The following is a 21,796-nucleotide window of genomic DNA, read 5'->3' on the forward strand; positions in this document are numbered from 1 at the left end:
TCAAGATGAGTGCCCGGAAAATGTGGAACACTTCCTGTATCTTGGAAGTTATCTTTCAAAGAAGGCTGACATTGAAGAAGAAATCCAGCATCGCCTGAAATCTGCTGGTGCAACCTGAAGAAGCGAGTGTTTCAAGATTGTGACATCAAAACTGAAACCAACTACCATGTAGTTGTGATCCCTACCTTGCAGTAAGGTACTGAAACATGGACAATGTATAGGAGAAACCTCAAAGCACTGGAGTCATTTCATCAATGCTGCCTTGCAGACGATTCTACATATCAAGTGGGAGGGCAGGCACACCAGCATCAGTGTCCTCTCAAGCATGTACTACAAGCATTGAGGCTATGTTTCATTGTTATCAGCTTCGTTGGGTTGGTCATATACTTTAGATGTCAGATATCAGGCTCCCAAAGCAGGTCGTCTTCTCCCAGCTCAGTCAGGGCAGATGCACCCGAGGAGGACAAAAGTGCTGCAAGGATGTGCTGAAAGCCAACATGAAGAATTGCGACATTGACATCAACTCCGAGGAGACCTGGACTGAATCAAATGGAGGCAGAGTCTGTGGGAGGAATCCCAGCATTTTGAGACCCAACGACGACAAAATGAGGAGGAAAAGCGAGTGTGGAGGAAAGAACAAGCCATGACCCAAATTAATCATACAGGACCAGACATCCCACATGACAACAAATGCCCCACGTGCCATAACATCTGTAGATCCTGAATGGGCCTCGTCCCCCATCTTCGGACTCATGGAAGACAATCATCCTTGCCTGCGTGGGCTAGCCAATAATATAGTAGTTCACTGTATTATGTAGAAAGCCATGTTTTTGTTTTTTTGTTAAGAGTTAGGTGGTTGTGTTAGTTCTTGAGTTCAGAAGATAGGCTGACCTTCCAGTGCAGCTGAAGGAGTGCTGCACTATTGGAATGCAATTCTGAGGTCTTAACGAGGGTCCTTCTTACCCCACTGGCCTTTGAGAAGCCCTTGCGTGGAGTTTTCCCAGTGTCCTAACATAAGTTTGCCAACCCTCCTGGATTGTCATGCAGTCTCCAGGAATTTAAGATCAATGTCCAGGGCAAGGCTGCTGGCGATGCAGGAGAAAAAGTATTACGGTATTAATTTTCTTTTCATTTTCTTTGCTTATTAGTAAACATATTGGAGATGATATGTGTGGGGAGGGGACCATTTAGGTGGGGCCAAAAACAACTGCAGCTTAAAGATATTGACAATTGCATTTATATTCTTAATAAATAATACTGAAATAAGATGCAATAGTCTGCAGCCACGCACCTTTGTGACTTACTGGCCTCTTTCTGTGCTGTGATGTCAGCGCAATGGTTTAACATAGATTAGAAACTACACCACCCAGCAGTCCTAGCGCTGCGCAGGCGCACCGTGCTGTTGCTAAGGTCGATGGGTATGGCAGTTACTTCTGAGGATGGACGTTTTCTCAGATGCTTCACTAAAACACAATTCCCAGTTCACTTCTGTGATTTTTTTCCACACGCAAAGAAAGAAAGATAAAGTTTTGTGGCAGATACACACCGTTACATATAATCGCTTTATGAAAAAGTGACTACAGCTCCCGGCATGCCCGATCGGCGAGGTGGGCGGGGCCTGCTGTAACGTCACCGTGCGCCCTCACCTCGCAGTAAACCGGGCGCTGATTGGACGGTTGCAGAGTAGCCAATGGGAGGCGGGTTTACAGGTGGCTGGGGGTAGTTGTGAAGGAAGGCCGTCAAGATGGTGCTCGAGAGTACCATGGTCTGGTGAGTGAGAGAGGCTGACGGAGAGGCCCGGGGAGGTGTCTGGGGAGATGGGGGGAAGACAGTGAGGGTGGGGAAAGGGGCTGACAGAGGCCGAATCTGGGGCGGGGGGAGGGAACAGGAGCAACGGCCGGATCTCCTGAGTCATCCCGGCTCGGGGCCGAGGACCGGGGTCGCGGCCTTCCCCAACCCCCCGCCATCCCGCATCCCTCCATTCTTTCTTTCTCCCTCCCTCCCCATCTCCCTCTGCCCCATCCCCTCCCCATCTCCCACCCTCTGCCCCATCCCCTCCCCATCTCCCACCCTCTGCCCCAACCCCACCCCATCTCCCACCCTTTGCCCCATCCCCTCATCTCCCACCCTCTGCCCCATCCCCTCCCCATCTCCCACCCTCTGCCCCATCCCCTCCTCATCTCCCACCCTCTGCCCCATCCCCTCCTCATCTCCCACCCTCTGCCCCATCCCCTCTTCATCTCCCACCCTCTGCCCCATCCCCTCCTCATCTCCCACCCTCTGCCCCATCCCCTCCTCATCTCCCACCCTCTGCCCCATCCCCTCCTCATCTCCCACCCTCTGCCCCATCCCCTCCTCATCTCCCTCTGCCCCATCCCCTCCTCATCTCCCTCTGCCCCATCCCCTCCTCATCTCCCTCTGCCCCATCTCCCATCCCCTCCCCATCTCCCACCCTCTGCCCCATCCCCCACCCTCTGCCCCATCCCCTCCCCATCTCCCACCCTCTGCCCCATCCCCTCCCCATCTCCCACCCTCTGCCCCATCCCCTCCTCATCTCCCTCTGCCCCATCCCCTCCCCATCTCCCTCTGCCCCATCCCCTCCCCATCTCCCACCCTCTGCCCCATCCCCTCCCCATCTCCCACCCTCTGCCCCATCCCCTCCCCATCTCCCACCCTCTGCCCCATCCCCTCCCCATCTCCCACCCTCTGCCCCATCTCCCACCCTCTGCCCCATCTCCCACCCTCTGCCTCATCTCCCACCCTCTGCCTCATCTGCTCCTCATCTCCCACCCTCTGCCCCATCCCCTCCTCATCTCCCTCTGCCCCATCCCCTCCCCATCTCCCACCCTCTGCCCCATCCCCTCCCCATCTCCCACCCTCTGCCCCATCCCCTCCCCATCTCCCACCCTCTGCCCCATCCCCTCCTCATCTCCCACCCTCTGCCCCATCCCCTCCTCATCTCCCACCCTCTGCCCCATCCCCTCCTCATCTCCCACCCTCTGCCCCATCCCCTCCTCATCTCCCACCCTCTGCCCCATCCCCTCCTCATCTCCCACCCTCTGCCCCATCCCCTCCTCATCTCCCTCTGCCCCATCCCCTCCCCATCTCCCACCCTCTGCCCCATCCCCTCCCCATCTCCCACCCTCTGCCCCATCCCCTCCCCATCTCCCACCCTCTGCCCCATCCCCTCCTCATCTCCCACCCTCTGCCCCATCCCCTCCTCATCTCCCACCCTCTGCCCCATCCCCTCCTCATCTCCCACCCTCTGCCCCATCCCCTCCTCATCTCCCACCCTCTGCCCCATCCCCTCCTCATCTCCCACCCTCTGCCCCATCCCCTCCTCATCTCCCACCCTCTGCCCCATCCCCTCCTCATCTCCCACCCTCTGCCCCATCCCCTCCTCATCTCCCACCCTCTGCCCCATCCCCTCCTCATCTCCCACCCTCTGCCCCATCCCCTCCTCATCTCCCACCCTCTGCCCCATCCCCTCCTCTACCCCATCCCTTCCTCATCTTTCCCCCCCTCTACCCCATCCCCTCCTCATCTTTCCCACTCTCTATCCCATCATATCCTCATCTCCCTTTCCCCCCCCCCTCACCCTGGACACTCTTCCCGCCCCCTACTCTTATCCCAAACTGTTGGATTCCCCACGACCGTCACCAGCCCCCATTTAAAGCTCTAACTCCTGTCTTAATTCGACACCTCTGGTCTCTCTGAAACTCTGGTGTTTTTTCATTAAATTAAGTTCCTGAAACTGAATCTTTTTTTTTGGCTGAAGCATCATCTCTCTCTTACTTTTGCTTTTGGAGTTCACTCAAACCGATCTTTCTCCTGGTCTCTGTTTATGAACGGCTGCAGTGGACTTGTTTTCAGATCATCTCTGTCTACATGTCTGTGTTTCTGTCCTGTGATGGATAGAAATATAAACAGGAGGTGCACAGTGGGTGAGTCAGTGTGTGATACAGAAGTGATAGTTTGTGTACTTCTGTACAAGAATGGTAAGTTAGGCTATTGTTTAAGATTGAAAGGTTCTTCTACACAATCCATTGGACGTCCTCACTCTGGGGAGCACAGTTGCCTGCTACGTATTCTGGGCTTTCCAACAGGTCTCCACAGACTCCCATACACAGCAGTGTGGAACAGTCTCCATCACCCTCGTCACCTCCTCCAGCCCTACAACCCTTTGAGATCTCTGAACTCCTCCAATTCTGGCCTCTTGAGTATCCCCTGATTCCTATCGCTCCAGCGTTGGTGGCTGTGCCTTCAGCTGCCTGGGGCCCTAAGCTCTGGAATTCCCTCCCTAAGCCTCTCCGCCTCTCTCTTTCCTCCTTTAAGGCACTCCTTAAAACCGACCTCTTTGACTGAGCTTTTGATCACGTGGACACAGCCACATAAGGAGATATTAGAGCAGATGGCGATGCCTTCAGTGTGTGGAGGATCGAAACAATTGTCTCCGATATATCAAGTACAGACCTAGCATTGAGGGCAGCAGCTGGTGTACTCCAGCCTATCCGCTCACTCCCAGAGCAGAGGCCAGGATCCACAGTTCTTCTCTTGGTTGGCAGGGAATGGTAGAGGGTGGTGCCTGGCTTGGGCACGGGCCAGAATACACAAGACAGAACAGAAAGGGGAAGGGGGCCAAACAGTTTGCCTTTGTGGCTGCTTGTAGCAGCCCCCTGTGATGAGATGGCATGTGTATTTTAAACAGTGAGCCTGTGTTTGAACGTCAGTGAGTCCTCAGCAGTGAAGGTTAAATGGTACAAGGGGTAACTCAGTCCACTCCTACATAAGAGCGGCTCACTTCCCCAGTGCCCCAACCCCCCCCCTCCCCCTTCTACTCCTCAAGGTACTGACTCTGACTGGGGGACAGTTCCACAGGCAGCTGCTGCACTTTGAAATTGAAATACTAACCGTGTTCCTTGAGCTGTTGCAGTCCTTGCATGGTTAGTCTCAGGCAAGGATTGCTGAGGAACGGAAACCTATTCCCGAAACGGGATGGTATGCAACTCTGGGAGGGAGGCGGCGCTCGGGAGGTGATGGTGTTCCCACCAACATTGGGCTGGCGTGTGATGCCCTACGTGATTCAAGAACTCACTGAGTCATCTTGTTTAGAGTTCCCATTTGAACAGAGGACAGCTGGCACCTACCTTCAGATCATGGAACGACACAACAAAGGAGGAGGCCATTCAGCCCATCATGCCTGTGCTGGCTCTTTGAAAGTAACCAATAAGATTCACTCCGTCCTGCTCTTTCCCCACAGGCCTATAAATTTTTCCTTTTGAACTATTTATCCAATTCCCTTTTGAAAGTTACTATTGAATCTCCTTCCACCGCCCTTTCAGGCAGCAGATTCCAGATCACAACAACTCGCTGCATAAAAAAATTCTTATCCCCCTCTCTGGTTCTTTTACCAATTATTTTAAATCTGTGTCCTCTGGTTCCCACCGCACCATTGGAAACAGTTTCTTTCTGTCTACTCTATCAAAACCCAAATCAATTCGGGGAGAAACTTGCTGCAGCAGGGCTTTCGTTTTTTTTTATTCATTCATGGGAGATGGGCTGTGGGTGTTGGTGGCTAGGCCAGCATTTATTACCCATCTCGAATTGCCCTTGAGAAGGTGGTGGTGAGCTGCCTTCTTGAACCACTGCAGTCCATGTGGGTGTACCTACCCCACAGTGCTGTTAGGAAGGGAGTTCCAGGATTTTGACCCAGCGATAGTGGCAATACAGTTCCAAATTCAGGATGGTGTGTGATTTGGAGTGGAATTTCCAGGTGGTGGTGTTCCCATGCATCTGCTGCCCTTGTCCTTTTAGGTAGTAGAGGTTGTGGGTTTGGAAGTTGCTGTCAAAGGAGTCTTGGTGAGTTGCTGCAGTGCATCTTGTAGATGGTACACACTGCTGCCACTGTGTGTCGGTGGTGGAAGGAGTGAATGTTGAAGGTTTGTGGATGGGGTGCCGATCAAGCAGACTGTTTTATCCTGGATGGTGTTGAGCTTCTTGAGTGTTGGAGTTGCACCCATCCAGGCAAGTGGAGAGTATTCCATCACACTCCTGACTTGTGCCTTGTAGATGGTGGACAGGCTTTGGGAGTCAGGAGGTGAGTTACTCGCCACAGAATTCCCAGCCTCTAACCTCTTGTAGTCACAGTATTTATGTAGCTGGTCCAGTTCAGTTTCTGGTCAATGGTAAAGCCCCAGGATGTTGATAGTGGGGGATTCAACAATGGTAATGCGATTGAACATCAAGAGGAGATGGTTAGATTCTCTCTTGTTTGCGATGGTCTTGAGTGGTGCGAATTTTACTTGCCACTTATCAGCCCAAGCCTGGATGTTGTATGGGTCTTGCTGCATCAGGCTGCTTCGGTATCTGAGGAGTGAACATCCCCACTTCTGATCTTATGACCTTCTGACCTTTCTGTTATGTAATCAAGAGTTGAATGTCTGGCAGAGTCAGCATGCGATGGTAACACTGGCCCGGCCAGAGAATCTGCAAATCAACTGTAAATTCCTAAACATATCTGGGGAATATATGAAAAGGATGAAATCAGGGTCTGACACTGGGGAAAGGGTTCTTGTAGTTAGAGCAACAGGAGGTGACGCTAAAAACTGGAAGGCTGCTCTCCCTGATAAATGATTAAATATATTAGATACAGTGAAACTGTTTCCTCTGGTGGGGGAGCCCAGGAGAAAAGGGCAGAACCTTAAAATTAGAGCCAGGCCGTTTGGGGTGATATTTCTTCACACAAAGGGGAGTGGAAATCTGGAGCGCACTCCCCATCCCCTCCAAAAGGCTGTGGATGCTGAGGTTCCCTTGGAAATTTCAAGGCTGGGATTGATAGATATTTGTTAAGTAAGGGATATAAAGCAAAGGCGGACAAATGCGGTTGAGGTACAGATCAGCCCTGAACAGACTCTGGGCTGAATGGTCTCCTCCTGTTCCTAAGTTATGGGTGGGAAAACCTGATTGCACTGTCTCAATGGGCGCAGTAAGCGTTGACTGAGCCGTGCAGTTTCTGTGGTGTGAACCTGTGCTCCTTTCTAACCATTGTCTCCCCGTTTGTCGTAGTGTCGACAACAGTGAATACATGAGGAATGGGGACTTCCTGCCGACCAGACTACAGGCACAGCAAGATGCCGTCAACATCGTCTGCCATTCCAAAACGCGTAGCAACCCCGAGAACAACGTAGGGCTCATCACACTTGCAAAGTAAGTGACGCTTCCGCGCAACCCCTTTAAGAAGGTTACCCCTCCCTCTTTCTGCGCCTAAAGCTGTCTGCCCTTCTCTCTCCACCTTTTAAGACGCTCCTTAAAACCTACTTCTTGATCACCTGTCTTAATGTCTCCTTACGTGGCTTGGTGTCAAATTTTGTCGTGCCTTGGGACAGTTTACTACGTTTAAAGTTGCTGTATAAATGCAAATTGTTATTGAGATCTGCACTTGCTGCAGGCTTTACTGAATAGTGGAGGAGTCCTGTCTGCCTTTCTCTTGCTATCCCAGAGCCCCGTTTGTAACACTCCTGTAGCATTCTCAGCTAAGATCTGCTATCCTCTCGCCAACTCCTGAGGGAACCTGGGATCTCCATGGTTTCCCCAGGGTCTTGTGGGGGGGGAGGGTGGGGGAAGCTTGGTAGTTTGGATGTTGTGTTTCCCCCTACTTCGTGTTTGGAGGGGTGGTAGGTGCTCCTTTATTCCATGTAAGCAGTAGGGGATAATAAGCAAGATAGAGAGACTTGCATTTCTATAGCACCTTTCGTGACTTCAGGACATTCCAAAGTGCTTCTCAGCCAATGAATTATTTTTTTGGCAGTGTAGCCACTGTTTTAGAAAATGCAGCAGCCAATTTGTAGCAAGCTGCCACAAACAGCAATGTGATAATGACTGGATAATCTGTATTTTCTAGTCATGTTGGCACAGAGATAATTATTGGCTTCAGGACACTGGGGAGAATTCCCCCTGCTCTTCCAGTCGTGGCCATGGGATCTTTCACGTCCACCTGAGAGGGGCAGTTGGGGGCCTCGGTTTAACATCTTATCTGAAATACAGCACCTCTGACAGTGTAGCACTCCCTCAGTACTGGCACTGGGAGTGTCGGCCTGGATTTTGTGCTCTAGGTTCTGGAATAATTCGTTTAATAGTTGCCTTCAAGCCGGGCCCAAGTATCAGGAGCCAGGCTGGGTGGTATGAAATGTAACACTGACTCTGCACACCCCCTGTCATCCCATCAGGGGCCATCTTTCAGGGACTACACCCTGCCTGAGTGTCTACCTCCTCCTGTCTTTTATCTTTTCAGCCTCTTTTCCTCAGCTCAGAGTCGGACGCGTATATAGGCGGAGTTCTGTTTTAATACAGATGGCTTCCTTTCTTCTTCTGGTTGCAGTAACTGCGAGGTACTCACAACTTTGACACCGGACACTGGTCGGATTCTGTCCAAGCTACACGCCGTCCAGCCCACAGGGAAAATCAGCTTCTGCACTGGCATCCGAGTTGCACACGTAAGTGAGACCTCCGCCAGAAACAAACCCGCAATCATATGGAGCCTTGGAAATTCCCAAAGGGCTTCACGGCCGATGGAGTACTTTCTGTTCTGGTGTTGTCACTGTTGCAATGTTGGAAACGCGGCAGCTGGTTTGCACACAGCAAGACCCCACAAACCAAATGGGTGAGAGAAACTATCAAACGCCTCAATATATGGGCTAAAGGCAGGCATGTTGAGTTGCAGATCAGCAATGATCTCCTGGAATGGTGGAACAGGCTCGAGGGGCTCCTCTTGTTCCTAATTAGATCACCCTGAATGTTGAGGACTGAGGGATTAATGTTGGCCGTGCTGTAATTAGACGCTGGTGCCCAAGGAGATTACTGTAGTTCTCTGGAAAGCCAAGGCTCCCCTTCCTGCAGCTTTGAGGAGCCAAGCTTGGTTTGCCCTGATTAAATTTGTCGCCTGTTCTATTGTTATTTTGGTGAACCTGTGAAATTCTCTACTGCAGAAGGCAGTGAAGGCCAAGTCATTGAATATATTCAGGAAGGAGATAGATATATTAATGCCAAAGAGATCAAGGGATATGGAGAGAAAGCAGGAACAGGGTACTGAATTAGACCATCAGCCATGATCTTTTTTGAATGGCGGAGCAGGCCCGAAGGGCCACATGGCCTCTCCTCCTATGTTCTATAAAAGGCACAAGTGAGTGCTGGGACTGAGTGTATGGGATCTGGCTGTGCAAAACTCAGCTGCACCCCAGTGACCCCATGAATTAACTTTGAGATTTTTGTTTTCAGATATTCCGTAGGCTTGCTCTGCAATTGGTCCGTTTCCCCCAAGTCCCTGCTTCTCTACCTGTGCATCCCTGCATGCTCTGAGTGTTCAGTGACTAGGCGCTCTCAATACTGTTGTACCCTCTTCCTTCCCCCCACCCAACTACAGAAGCTCTCCTCGTTGAATTAGCCTTCACTCCACCCCCGTCTAAGTCTCCCACCGTCTGGTGCCTCTGGGACACGGGTGGATTTTTATATCTCTGTTGCCATATCACTGCATTGAAGTGCAGAAGCTGCAAAAAAAAAAAGATTTACAAGAATAACACCAGAACTGAGAGGTTATAATTATCAGGAAAGACTGAACAGGCTGGGGCTCTTTTCTGTCGAAAAGGGAAGGCTGAGGGGTGACCTGACAGAGGTCTTTAAAATGATGAAAGGTTTGATGGGGTAGACGTAGAGAAGATGTTTCCACTTATGAGCGAGACCAGAACTAGGTTTGGGGGTGGGGTGGGGAGAGTGCCATCAATATAAGACAGTCACTATTAAATCAAATCGAGAATTCAGGAGAAACTTCTTTCCCCGGAGAGTGGTGAGAATGTGGAACTCGCTACCACAGGGAGTGGTTGAGGGAAATAGCAGAGATACATTTAAGGGGAAGCTGAATAAACACACGAGGCAGAAAGGAATAGAAGGATATGGGGATAGGGTGAGATGAAGAGGGGGTGGGAGGAGGCTCGTGTGGAGCAGAAACGCTAGCATGGGTCGAGTGGCCTTTTTCTGTGCTGTGGACTCTATGTAATTCTGTGTAAATGTTGCTGTTTTCCAGCTCGCTCTTAAACATCGTCAGGGGAAGAACCACAAAACAAGAATCATCGTGTTTGTTGGAAGCCCAGTGGAGGATAATGAGAAGGATGTGAGTAAGCCCAAGGTCATTCTTGCTTTCCAGCCCTCCCATCGTTGTTTATGCTGCTTTATTAAACCTGCACCTTCCCAAATTTTTCCCCTCTTAAAAACCACATAAACCTGAAGACAAAATATTCTAGAATTGGGCAGACACAATCTGTCACTGCCTCCTGCTGATCCTGGCGGATAGAAATTCTGGAGGCTTGTAATAAGCTGCTAGTTGTCAGCTGTGGCTCAGTGAATAACCCTCTCAACTCGATCAGAAGGTCGCAGACTCAAGTCCCCTCTCAAGCCCACGACCCAGGCCGACACTCCTAGTGTCAGTACTGAGGGAGTGCTGTTGGAGGTGCCATCGTTTGGATGAGACGTTAAGCTGAGGCCCCGTATGCCCGCTCAGGTGGATGTAAAAGGTCCCACGACCACTATTTATTTGTCCTGGGCCATTATTTATCACTCGACCAACATCACTAAAACAGATGATCTGGGTCACTATCACATTGCAGTCCTTGTGCACAAATTGGTTGTCACGTTTCCTACATTACAACAATAACTGCACTTGAAGAAAAAAAAGTGCTTAATTGGCTGTAATGTGCTTTGGGATGTTCTGAGGTCATGAAAGGTGCTTTGGGGTGTTTTTATTTTGCTGTTTTGTTTGTTACACACTCCCTTCTATTATTCTGTCAGAGTTTCTTTTGTGCCTCTTGACTCGCTTAGCGCCGGATCAGTGCTCATACGAACATACGAATTAGGAGCAGGGGTAGGCCATTCGACCCTTCGAGCCTGCTCCACCATTCAGCAAATTCACAGTTGAACTGATTACTCCACATTTCCACCTACCCCCGATAACCTTCCACCCCCTTGCTTATCAAGAATCTATCTACCTCTGCCTTAAAAATATTTAAAGACACTGCTTCCCACCACCTTTTGAGGAAGAGAATTCCAAAGACTCACGACCCTCAGAAAAAATTTCTCCTCTTCTCTGTCTTAAATGCGCAACCGCTTATTTTTAATCAGTGACCTGGTTCTAGATTCTCCCACAAGGTGAAACGTCCTTTCCATATCCACCCTGTCAAGACCCCTCAGGATCTTATATGTTTCAATCAAGTCACCTCTTACTCTTCTAAATTCCAGCAGATACAAGCCTAGCCTGTCGAATCTTTCCTTGTAATGCAGCCCGCCCACTCCAGGTATTAGTCTAGTAAACTTCTCTGTACTGCCTCTAACGCGTTCACATCCTTCCTCAAATAATGAGACCAGTACTGTACACAGTACTCCAGATGTGGTCTCACCAATGCTCTGAATAGCTGAAGCATAACCTCCCTAGTTTTGTATTCAATTCTCCTTGCGATAAACTATAACAGTCTATTAACTTTCCTAATTACGTGCTGGACCTGCATACCAACCTTTTGCGATTCATGCACTAGGACACCCAGATCCCTCTACATCCTCTCACCATTTAGATAATATGCTTTTTTATTCTTCCTGCTAAAGTGGACAATTTCCCACTTTCCCACATTATACTCTATTTGCCAGGTCTTTGCCCACTCACTTAACCTATCTATATCCCTTTGTAGCACCCTTACGTCCTCTTCACAAGTTACTTTCCTACCTATCTTTGTGTCATCAGCAAATTTAGCAACCATACCTTTGGTGCCTTCATCTAAGTCATTTATATAAATTGTAAAACGTTGAGGCCCCCAGCACAGATCCCTGTGGCACACCACTCGTTACATTTTGCCAACCAGAAAATGACCCATTTATGCCTACTGTCTGTTTCCTGTTAGCTAGCCAATCTTCTATTCATGCCAATATGTTACCCCCTACACCATGAGCTTTTATTTTCTGCAATAACCTTTGATGTGGCACCTTATCAAATGCTTTCTGGAAATCTAAGTACAGTACATCCACCGGTTCCCCTTTATCCACAGCACATGTAACTCCCTCAAAGAACTCCAAAAAATTGGTTAAACATGATTTCCCTTTCACAAAACCATGTTGACTCTGCCTGATTACCGTGAATTTTTCTAAATGCCCTCCTATAACGTCTTTAACAATAGCTTCAGTTCCTGACTTGGGGCTTGAATCCCACAACCACCTGACCCAGACACCAGAATTCTTTCAAAATGATACAAAGCCGTTTCGTAAAGATTTACTGGGGTAGCCACCCCCTCCCCCACACCCCTCCATGGTTTTAGTGATGTCCTACACAGTCACATAACCTGCCACATGACAAGTGAATGTCACTGTCGGACACCGGAAGGCAGCTAGTGCCCGTGGACTTGTTACTGCAGCAAAGGGTCACTGTGTACAGGTCGGGAGCGGGTGGGGGCAACATATTAAATGCTTTGGGGCAGCGGCTCTGTGAGCTGCGGGTGCTGAAAGTGTTGTCTGTTATGGCTGGGCATTCTCTGTCCCTTGCAGTTGGTCAAATTAGCCAAGAGACTGAAGAAAGAGAAGGTGAATGTGGATATCGTGAACTTTGGTGAGGAGGTGAGTCATGACGAGGTGACCGTTTGCGGAGAGTGGATGAGGGGAGCCCGTAACAGTGAGGGGCTGAGCCAGTAGTGTGACCCGGGTGGTGGTGGGGACAGGGGGAGGAAACCAGCTCAGGTTATATTTACCATGGAGCAGGCAGACTGCAAAGTCTGTTGAAATGTTATAACAGTTGATTCACACCCCAATCACCATTCAATAACCAAACTCCTGTCCCCACTTGCTGTAAAATGATGCCGCTCAAATGATAAAGGACCCCTCGGATTTGGCACCTGTACCTGAGTGACCGTCAGCATCTCTGGGACAGGAGGGGAGAACACAGACAAGGGAAGGACCTTGGCACCTGTGCTCTGGGGAAGAGAGGTGAATTGCTCACTTTGGCGTGCATATTGGCAACACCTTGATTTTTAAAACTGTCATCCCTGTTTCCAGATCCTTCCATGTCCCTCATACCCTCCCTATCTCTGTAACCTCCTCCAGCTCCACAGCCCTCCGAGATCTCTGCGATCCTCCAGTTCTGGCCTCTTGCGCATCCCCTAATTTCCTATCGCTCCATTGTTGGTGGCTGTGCCTTCAGCTGCCTGGGCCCTTAGCTCTGGAATTCCCTCCCTAAACCCCTGTGCCCCTCTCTCCCACTTTAAACCAACCTCTCTGCGCAAGCTTTTGATCGCCTATCCTAATATTTCCTTATGTGGCTCGGTGTAAATTTGTGCCTGTTTAAACTGTGAAACGCCTTTAGATGTTTTATCATATTGAAGCTACTATATAAATGTAAGTTGTTTGGCTAGTCAGATTTACTCTGCTTATTTATCCTCTGTTCTAACTCACTGCTCCCCTGCCACCTTCAGGAAGCAAACACAGAGAAGTTAACCGCTTTTATTAATGCACTTAACGGGAAGGATGGAACAGGCTCCCACCTGGTGACAGTGCCTCCAGGCCCTAGTCTCGCAGACGCTCTCATCAGCTCTCCCATCCTGGCTGGGGAAGGGGGCACCATGCTGGGGCTCGGGGCGAGCGACTTTGAGTTTGGAGTGGATCCCAGCGCAGACCCCGAATTGGCTCTGGTAAGAAGCAGTAGTGATTTTTCTATTTAAGAGGCAGCTTCCTGCCTCTCTCTCTCTCTCTCTCTCTCTCTCTCTGTCTAACCATGGAGACCAGGCAGCTCCAGTGCTGCAGAAGTGCAGTAGGGGGTATCCACTGCTCCACTGGGTCATATCGAGTGCCGCTACAGAGCACCGTACCACCTCTTCCTATTGAGATGTTAAACTGAGGCTCCTGTCTGCCTCTCCGATGCATGTAGAAGATCCCATGGCCACTACTGGAAGAAGAGCGAGGGTGGGGGGAATTCTCCCTGGTGTCCTGGGGCCAATATTTATCCCTCAACCAACATCACAAAAAAAAAACCAGATGATCTGGTCATTCTGACATTGCTGTTTGTAGGAGCTCACTGTGTGCAAATTAGCTGCCGTGTTTCCTACATTACAACAATGACCCACACTTCAAAAAGTACTTCATTGGGGTAAAGCGCTTTGACACATCCTGAGGTTGTGAAAGGCACTACAGAAATGCATCGGGCAGCAGGGTGATGTCATTGTAATTATTGCCCCCACCCCTGATGGGGAGGCCAGAGTCCTGAGATTTCTTTTTGTCATCAAGTCCCAATGCAGTACTGAGGGAGCGCTGCACTGTCGGAGGGTCAGTACTGTTGGAGCGCTGCACTGTCGGAGGTGCCGTCCTTTGGATAAGATGTTAAACTGTGATTCCGTCTGACCCCTCAGAAGGACATAAAAGATCCCATGGCCACTATTGGAGGAAAAGAGAATTCCCCCTCGGTGGCCTGTTTGTGGGATCTTGCTCTGCGCAGTTAGGCTGCAGAAATGGGATATTTTGGGATCGGATAGGCTGCAATTTATAAATGAAGGTTCCTCACTCTTGGATTCTCCTCAGGCTCTGCGTGTGTCGATGGAGGAACAGCGACAGCGGCAGGAAGAAGAGGCTAGACGAGCAGCAGCCGCATCGGCCGTGGAGGCGGGAATAGTGACTCCGACTAGCGACGGTGTGGCTTTGACCCGCTGCTGCATGGGGCCTCTGTATAATATTGTGGCTCAGAGAGTGGAGAGTCCCTGTTGTACCCTTCGTTTATTGCCAGTCCATTCCCAAAGACGCTCATTCCTATTTCACAAGTGTCAGCAGCAGTTCCTGCAGCTGGCTCCCAGTTGTCCAGAGTAAGCGACTGAGTGTGTTAGTGGGCTATTCAGCTCTGTAAAGCAGCACGGCTACTCCTGTTGTCCCCACAGGCATGGTTGCGATTACAGGATAGTGATCAAAGGCAAGAACCCTTCCCATTTCCCTCCTCTCTAGCCCCAGGATGTTGAGCTCTGCATCACTCTCTGTTACTGTCCTGACTGAATCCAGGGATTAAATTTAGGATTTTCCTAGCCTGAGCAGTATTTACCCAACAAGCCGTCTGGAGGTGCCCTTGCCCTTTTTTTTGTATTTCACAAAATCAAAGCAACCTACAACACAGAAGGTGGCCATTCAGCCCATTGTGCCTGTGATAGCTCCCTGAAAGAGCAGTCATGCATTTTCCCACACCCCTGCTTTTTGTCCTAACCCATTAAGACCCTCATCCTTAACCTGCCCAAATCCCTTTGAAAGTTACTCATGGAATCGGCTTGCAGCAGCTTTTCAGATCGAGTGCTCCAGTTCTCTGAATGCTGTATTTGTGAACAAACTGAGCAGTGGTGTGTTGACTTGCGTTGGTTCAGGTCCTGTCTTCCTGCTGTGCTGGGTGGGAGCTGGGCACCTCCACCAGAGGGGACAAGGATATTTGCACATGAGGGCCTCTGTCCTGATGATTATTTAAGAGTAGGTGTGTCCTGGGAGAGCTCAGCACCTGCGTCAAGCCCAAAGACACTGTAAATACTGAAGTAAAACCTGGCTACCCGACCAAACCCAACAACATGTGTCGGGTCTATAATCGATGTCCAGCATTCGGGCTAGGGTCGGGTTGGGTTCAGGTTGGCTGTGGTCTGGTTTTGTTTTTTATCTACGTTTTGACGCAATTATTTTCTGTGCTAATAACATATTTGATATTTTCGGGTCGGTGTTTGATATCGTCGGGTCGGGCTTGGAAAAAATTGGAAGGAGTTGGGCCTGGGTCAGGTTGGTTTTTAATTTTATATCTGAGCCAGGCTTTATACTGAAGATCGATCAGGTGCAGGTCCGTACTCGCTCTCTGTTTCCAGATGCGCTCTCACCGCTGCGCTGTCCCCCGCCCCATTCTCTGTTGTCCCCTTCCCCTTACTCCCCTGTCTGTTTTCTCTCTCTCTGTATTTTTGCTTCTTGCTGGAAGAATCTGAAGTTTAATGTTTTTTCTCAGATCCGGATGATGCCCTGCTAAAGATGTCAATAAATCAGCAGGAGTCTGCAGGAACTGGGCTGCCTGACTTCAGCAGTATGTCTGAGGAGGAGCAGATAGCCTATGCCATGCAGATGTCCCTCCAGGGAGCAGGTACTGCCCACAGTGCACTTTGTGGAGAGGTAACAGCGGGATGGAAGATGTTTGTGTCTGTTTTTAACTCACTCTCTGTTCTGTCCTCATGTAGAGTTTGGGAGCCCCAGGGATTTATCCAGCATGGAAACTGGCACTGCCATGGACACATCCGAGGCTTCGGGCAAGGTAAGACCGAGTCTTCCGTCTCCGCCACCCCCTTCCCCCATTCCTGTCACAGGACACAGAGACGCCACCGCCCCGCTCCCCTCACTGGATAGACTGAATTCTCTCCCCTGCCCCCACCCCCCCCCCCCCCCCCCACAACCCCCACTCAACGCACAGAGCCCTCTGACCTCAACACACCGTATGTCGGCAGATTGCTCCGTCCTCAGGAGGGCAGGGTCAGTCTCACTTGATAGTTTCTCTTTTTCCTTTTTCTTTTATTTTTGTCACTTGTATTTATTTTCTTCATTCTCCAACTTATTCCCCATAGTATGTTTTCATTCTGTCTTGTATTCATTCCCTCTCTTGCCCTCTTGTCCGCTCGCCCTCTCTCTTGTATTTGTTTTTCTGTTTCTGTTTATCTCTCCCCCCCCCCCCCCCCACAATGCTCACACTGTACAGTCGAGGTCTCTGACCACCCCAGCAGCTGAAGATCACCTTGCCGGAGGCAGCACCAGTAACCGCTGGTCTCGGTGAAATTGTACAGCCCTGGCAGGGAGCAGGAATGAAACTGGGATCTTCCAGCTCCAAACGCTACCACAGTCAGCGGTACATTTACCCACTGGGGCATCGGGTGTAAATTTATTGATTGAGTTTAAGTGTCGGACTCTTTTCTATCCCCTGACTCCCCTTGTTTCTCCCCGCACTGACAGGAGGAAGACAACTATGATGTAATGGAGGACCCCGAGTTCCTGCAAAGTGTGCTGGAGAACCTGCCTGGGGTCGACCCTAACAATGAGGCCATTCGCAACGCAATGGGCTCCCTGCAGTCACAGACCTCAAAGGAGAACAAGAAGGACAAGGAGGAGGAGAAAAAATAAGCAGCTGCTCTGACTGGTGTGGAGAAATTTGTTTACGTGATGATCTGCATGTTGCTGCTCCAGATAAGCTGGCAATACAGATTGGATAACATCGCATTCTTTGGCAGTAATAGCTCGCTGCAAACGATAAAGTTCAGTGTGGATATCTTTATATTTCTTGCCCCTCTTATAATAACGCAGTGTGAAAGTTTCAGCTTCCAAAATGGAATGTTAATAAAATACACAAGAATTCAGTAGAATTTCTAATTTATTTGAGTCTGTGTGTGGGGTGGGGAGGCGTTGGCCTGTGTGTCTATGTGGGGGCACAGGGGTGGGGTGGTGGGTGTGTGACTTTGCAGCGTGATCTGGGGTGTAATAACACGGGCATATTGGATCCAAACACTCCCTGAAGCTGCTGATCTCAGTTGAGCCACCGGGTGGAGGTATGGAGCTGAGGGCAGGGTTTCCCTCCACACACAATAGGTGCGGTGGGGTGGGGGGGACATTGCTGTCCTGGAGTCAGGTGCTGGTACCTCCATTGAGACAGGTTTTGGGAGATAGGAGAGCTTCCCCTGTGGTGTCAGTGAGTAACACTCTTGCTTTCAAGTCCCACTCCAAGCAGACTCTATCAGTACAGAATTGAGGGAGTGCTGAACTGTCATCTTTCAGATGTGATGAACTGAGGCCCTATCTGCCCCTCTCGAGTTGATGTAAAAGATCCCATGGCCACTATTTCAAAGAAGAGCAGTGGGGAGTTCTCCCCGGTGTTCTGGGGACAATATTTATCCCTCAACCAATGTAACTTTTTAAAAAAAACAGATCTCATTCTCATTACTGTTTGTGGGAGCTTGCTGTGTTCAAATTGGTTGCCACGTTTCCTACATTACAACAATGCCTACACTTCAGAAGTACTTCATTGGCTGTGAAGCGCTTTGGGACGTCTTGAGGTTGTGAAAGGCGCTATAGAAATGGAACTCTTTCTCTGGGTTCTAGGCAGGGGGTGAAATTGGTATCCCTGCTTCAGATCTCTCACCAGTGACTGGCTTGTTTGCGGGTATCAGGTGTGTGCAAGAAGTTTGGCGGGGTGGGGGGGTGATTCTATGGTGGGGTAGAGGGTGGGTGTTGGAAAGCTGTGACGCCTCCACAGTCAAATAGCCTGCCAATGCTGTCTAGGTTTGCACTTGAGCAATGGCCACCAGAGGTATCTGTGGAACACGCCTCAGGAGAGGAGGTCAGGGGGGAGATGAGCTGTAATGTGTCGATGGCACTGAGTCACGAATATGGCCCTTCACTGGCTCACGAGACAGGTTTGTTCTGACGCAGGCCACAGGCAGCACTGCAGAAACAGCTGGTGAATAACAGATGGAGCACATACTTAGAAACTTCACATTGGGTATAAAAGAAAGACTTTGCATTTATGTACTGCATTCGAAGGTTCATTGGATTGATTTCTGGGATGAAAGGAATGTCCTATGAAGAGTGCTTGAGTAGAATGGGCCGATATTGTCTGCAGTTTAAAAGAATGAGAGGTGATCTCATTGAAACATAAAATACAGGGCTTGACGGTCGATGCTGAATGGCTGTTTCCTACTGGCTGGTGGATCTAGAACTGGGGGACACCGTCTCAGGTTAAGGGGTTGGCCATTTATAGAATAGAATGGTTACAACATAGGAGGCCATTCAGCCCATCGTGTCTGTGTCAGCTCTCTGCAACAGCAACACAGCTAGTCCCACTCCTTGGCCTTTTCCCTGTAGCCCTGCAAATCTTTTCTCTTCAGATCCAATTCCCTTTTGAAGGCCTCGATTGAACCTGCCTCCACGACACACTCAGGCAGTGCATTCCAGATCCGAACCACTCGCTGTGTGAAAAAGTTTTTCCTTGTCACCATTGCTTGTTTTGCCAATTACCCTCAATGTGTGCCCTCTGGTTCTTGATCCTTTCACCAATGGGTAGTTTCTCCCTACCTACTCTGTCCAGACCCTTCATGATTTTGAACGCGTCTATCAAATCTCCCCTCAATCTTATTTATTTATTAAAGATACAGCACTGAAACAGGCCCTTCGGCCCACCGAGTCTGTGCCGACCATCAACCACCCATTTATACTAATCCTCATCCCATATTCCTACCATATCCCCACCTGTCTCTATATTCCCCTACCGCCTACCTATACTAGGGGCAATTTATAATGGCCAATTTACCTATCAACCTGCAAGTCTTTGGTGGTGGGAGAACAGCCCCAGCTTCTCCAATTTATCCACGTAACTGAAGTTCCTCGTCTTTCTCCAACGCCTTCACATCCTTCCTAAAGTGCGGTGCCCAGAATTGGACACAATAGTCCCCTTGAGGCCAAACCAGTGTTTCAAACAGGTTTATGATAACCTCCTTGCTTTTGTACTCTTTGCCTCTATTTATAAAGCCCAGGATCCTGTCTGCTTTGTTAACCGCTTTCTCAACCTGCCCTGTCACCTTCAATGATTTGTTCACATATACCCCCAGGTCGCTCTGCTCCTGCGCTCCCTTTAGAATTGTACGCTTTGAGCTTGCATTGTCTCTCCTTGTTCTTCCTACCAAAACGTATCGATTCACACTTCTATAGGACTGAAATGAGAAGAAATTTCTTCATTCAGGTGGGTTGTGAATCTTTGGAATTCTCTACCCCAGAGAGCTATGAATGCTCAGTTGTTGAGTATATTCAAGGCTGAGTTTGATAGATTTTTGGGTACCAAGTGAATTGAGAGATATGGAGATCAGGCGAGAGACAGTGGAGTTGAGGTAGAAGATAGAGGAGCAGGCTCAAGGAGCCAAATGGCATCCTCCTATTTCTTATGTTCTGTACGACCTCAGTGAAGTACTTGTTTTGAAGTATGATGTAGGGAAATGTGGCAGCCAGTTTGTGCACAGCAAGCTCCCACAAGTGGCATTGAGATTAATGACCAGATAGTGTGTTTTTAACAATGTTGGGTACCACAGTGGGAGAAGAGAAATGAAAATGTGAGGAATGGGCCAATGGAAAGCTGCTGTACACAAAGCAAGGAAAGCAGAAGGATAAAGGTGAAGGAGGTTTAGACCTGGTAGATGCCACGACCTGTTTCTTGCCCGTGACTGGCTGGGCAGAGATCTGCACCTCAAGCAGTGTGTTGCCGATCACGGTAGATCTGACTGATGATGTGCTTCTGCCGTACTGCCTCGGGAACCTCAAGATCCCTATTATTGAGGTATAGATTGCACACTAAATTAAGCTGTTGCAGAAGAGATTTACTGGAATGGGACCAGGGATGAAGGATTTCAGTTACATGAAGAGACTGGAGAAGCTCAGATGGTTAAGGGGAAGATTTAATAGAGTTGTTCAAAACGATTAAGGAGAAACTGTTTCCACTGGTCATAGGGTTGGTAACTGGGGCCACAGGGAAGATGTGGAGAATTTTTTTTAATGCAGTGAGTTGTCGTGATCTGGAATGTGCTGTCTGAAAAGGTGGTGGAAGCAGATTCAATAGCAAATTTCAAAAAGGAGTTGGATAAATACTTGAAAAGAAAACATTTGCCTGACCCTCTGCTGTGTCTTTGAAAGAGCTATCAAATTAGTCCCACTACCCTGGTCTTCTCCAATAACCCTGCAAACTTTTCCCCTTCAAGTATATTTAACAGTTGTTTGTGGGAGCTTTCTGTGAGCAAGTTGGCTGCCATGTCTTCTACATTACAACACTTCAAAAAGTACTTCATTGTCTGTAAAGCACTTTGGGATGTCCCGAGGTCACGAAAGGCCTGAGAGAAATGCAAGTCTTTCTTTCTTAGACGGGTCCCTTACTTCAGCAAGAAGTACACATCCCTCAGGATAGCGGGAGAAGGGGAAATACCCACAACCACCCAAACAGGAAAAGTAAATCTTCAGGGCTTACGGGAAAGTCAAAATAATTTTTGAGCCAGAATTATACCTCGATTAAATTCCTTCAGCGACCTTTGTGGTTATTGGCACAGCAGTAAAGGGTGGTCTCCAACAAATAAAGAGCCCTCTTGTGTGGAAGGGGAGTGCATTGTTAAGATCTTAGTACCACAGCTCAGTTGGTGTAATGTAAACCTGCAGAGTCACACTCCAGTAAGGAGACCACATAACTGGTTGGGTAAAAGTAACACAGGGCTCTGTTATGCTACCTCCAAAATTATTGCCAGCCTGCTGGTAAGGAGGATTTACACAGAATATACAGCACAAAAACAGGCCATTTGGCCTTGCCAGTGTTTATGCTCCACACGAGCCTTCTCCCACCCCCTCTTCATCTCGCCCTATCCCCATATCCTTCTATTTCTTTCTCCCTCATGTGTTAATCCAGCTTCTCCTTAAATGTATCTCTGCTATTCACCTCAACCACTCCCTGTGGTATCGAGTTCCACATTCTCACCACTCTCTGGGCAGAGAAGTTTCTCCTGAATTCCCCATTGGATTTATTAGTGACCGTCTTATATTGAAGGCCCCCTAGTTCTGGTCTCCCCCACAAGTGAAAACATCTCTACGTTTACCCTATTGAGCCCTTTCATCACTTTAAAGACATCTATCAGGTGACCACTCAGCCTTCTCTTTTCTAAAGAGAGGCAAGGCTTTGTCTTTCAGATACAACATTAAACAAAGGTTCTGTTCT

General features: G+C 49.2%; 1 protein-coding gene across 1 annotated transcript; it reads left to right on the forward strand.

The window, feature by feature from the left end:
- The first annotated feature begins 1,662 nt into the window (after positions 1–1,662).
- On the forward strand, positions 1,663–17,417 carry psmd4a (proteasome 26S subunit ubiquitin receptor, non-ATPase 4a). The gene is made up of 10 exons (XM_068022498.1): positions 1,663–1,770; positions 7,066–7,206; positions 8,378–8,492; positions 10,076–10,162; positions 12,574–12,642; positions 13,494–13,709; positions 14,593–14,701; positions 16,028–16,159; positions 16,254–16,327; positions 17,017–17,417. The coding sequence occupies exons 1-10, from the start codon at positions 1,745–1,747 to the stop codon at positions 17,182–17,184; spliced, it is 1,137 nt and encodes a 378-aa protein (XP_067878599.1). The 5' UTR covers positions 1,663–1,744; the 3' UTR covers positions 17,185–17,417.
- Positions 17,418–21,796: the final 4,379 nt, after the last annotated feature.

The sequence above is a fragment of the Heterodontus francisci genome, chromosome 46 (genome assembly GCF_036365525.1).
Source record: "Heterodontus francisci isolate sHetFra1 chromosome 46, sHetFra1.hap1, whole genome shotgun sequence".
NCBI classification, from domain to species: Eukaryota; Metazoa; Chordata; class Chondrichthyes; order Heterodontiformes; family Heterodontidae; genus Heterodontus; species Heterodontus francisci.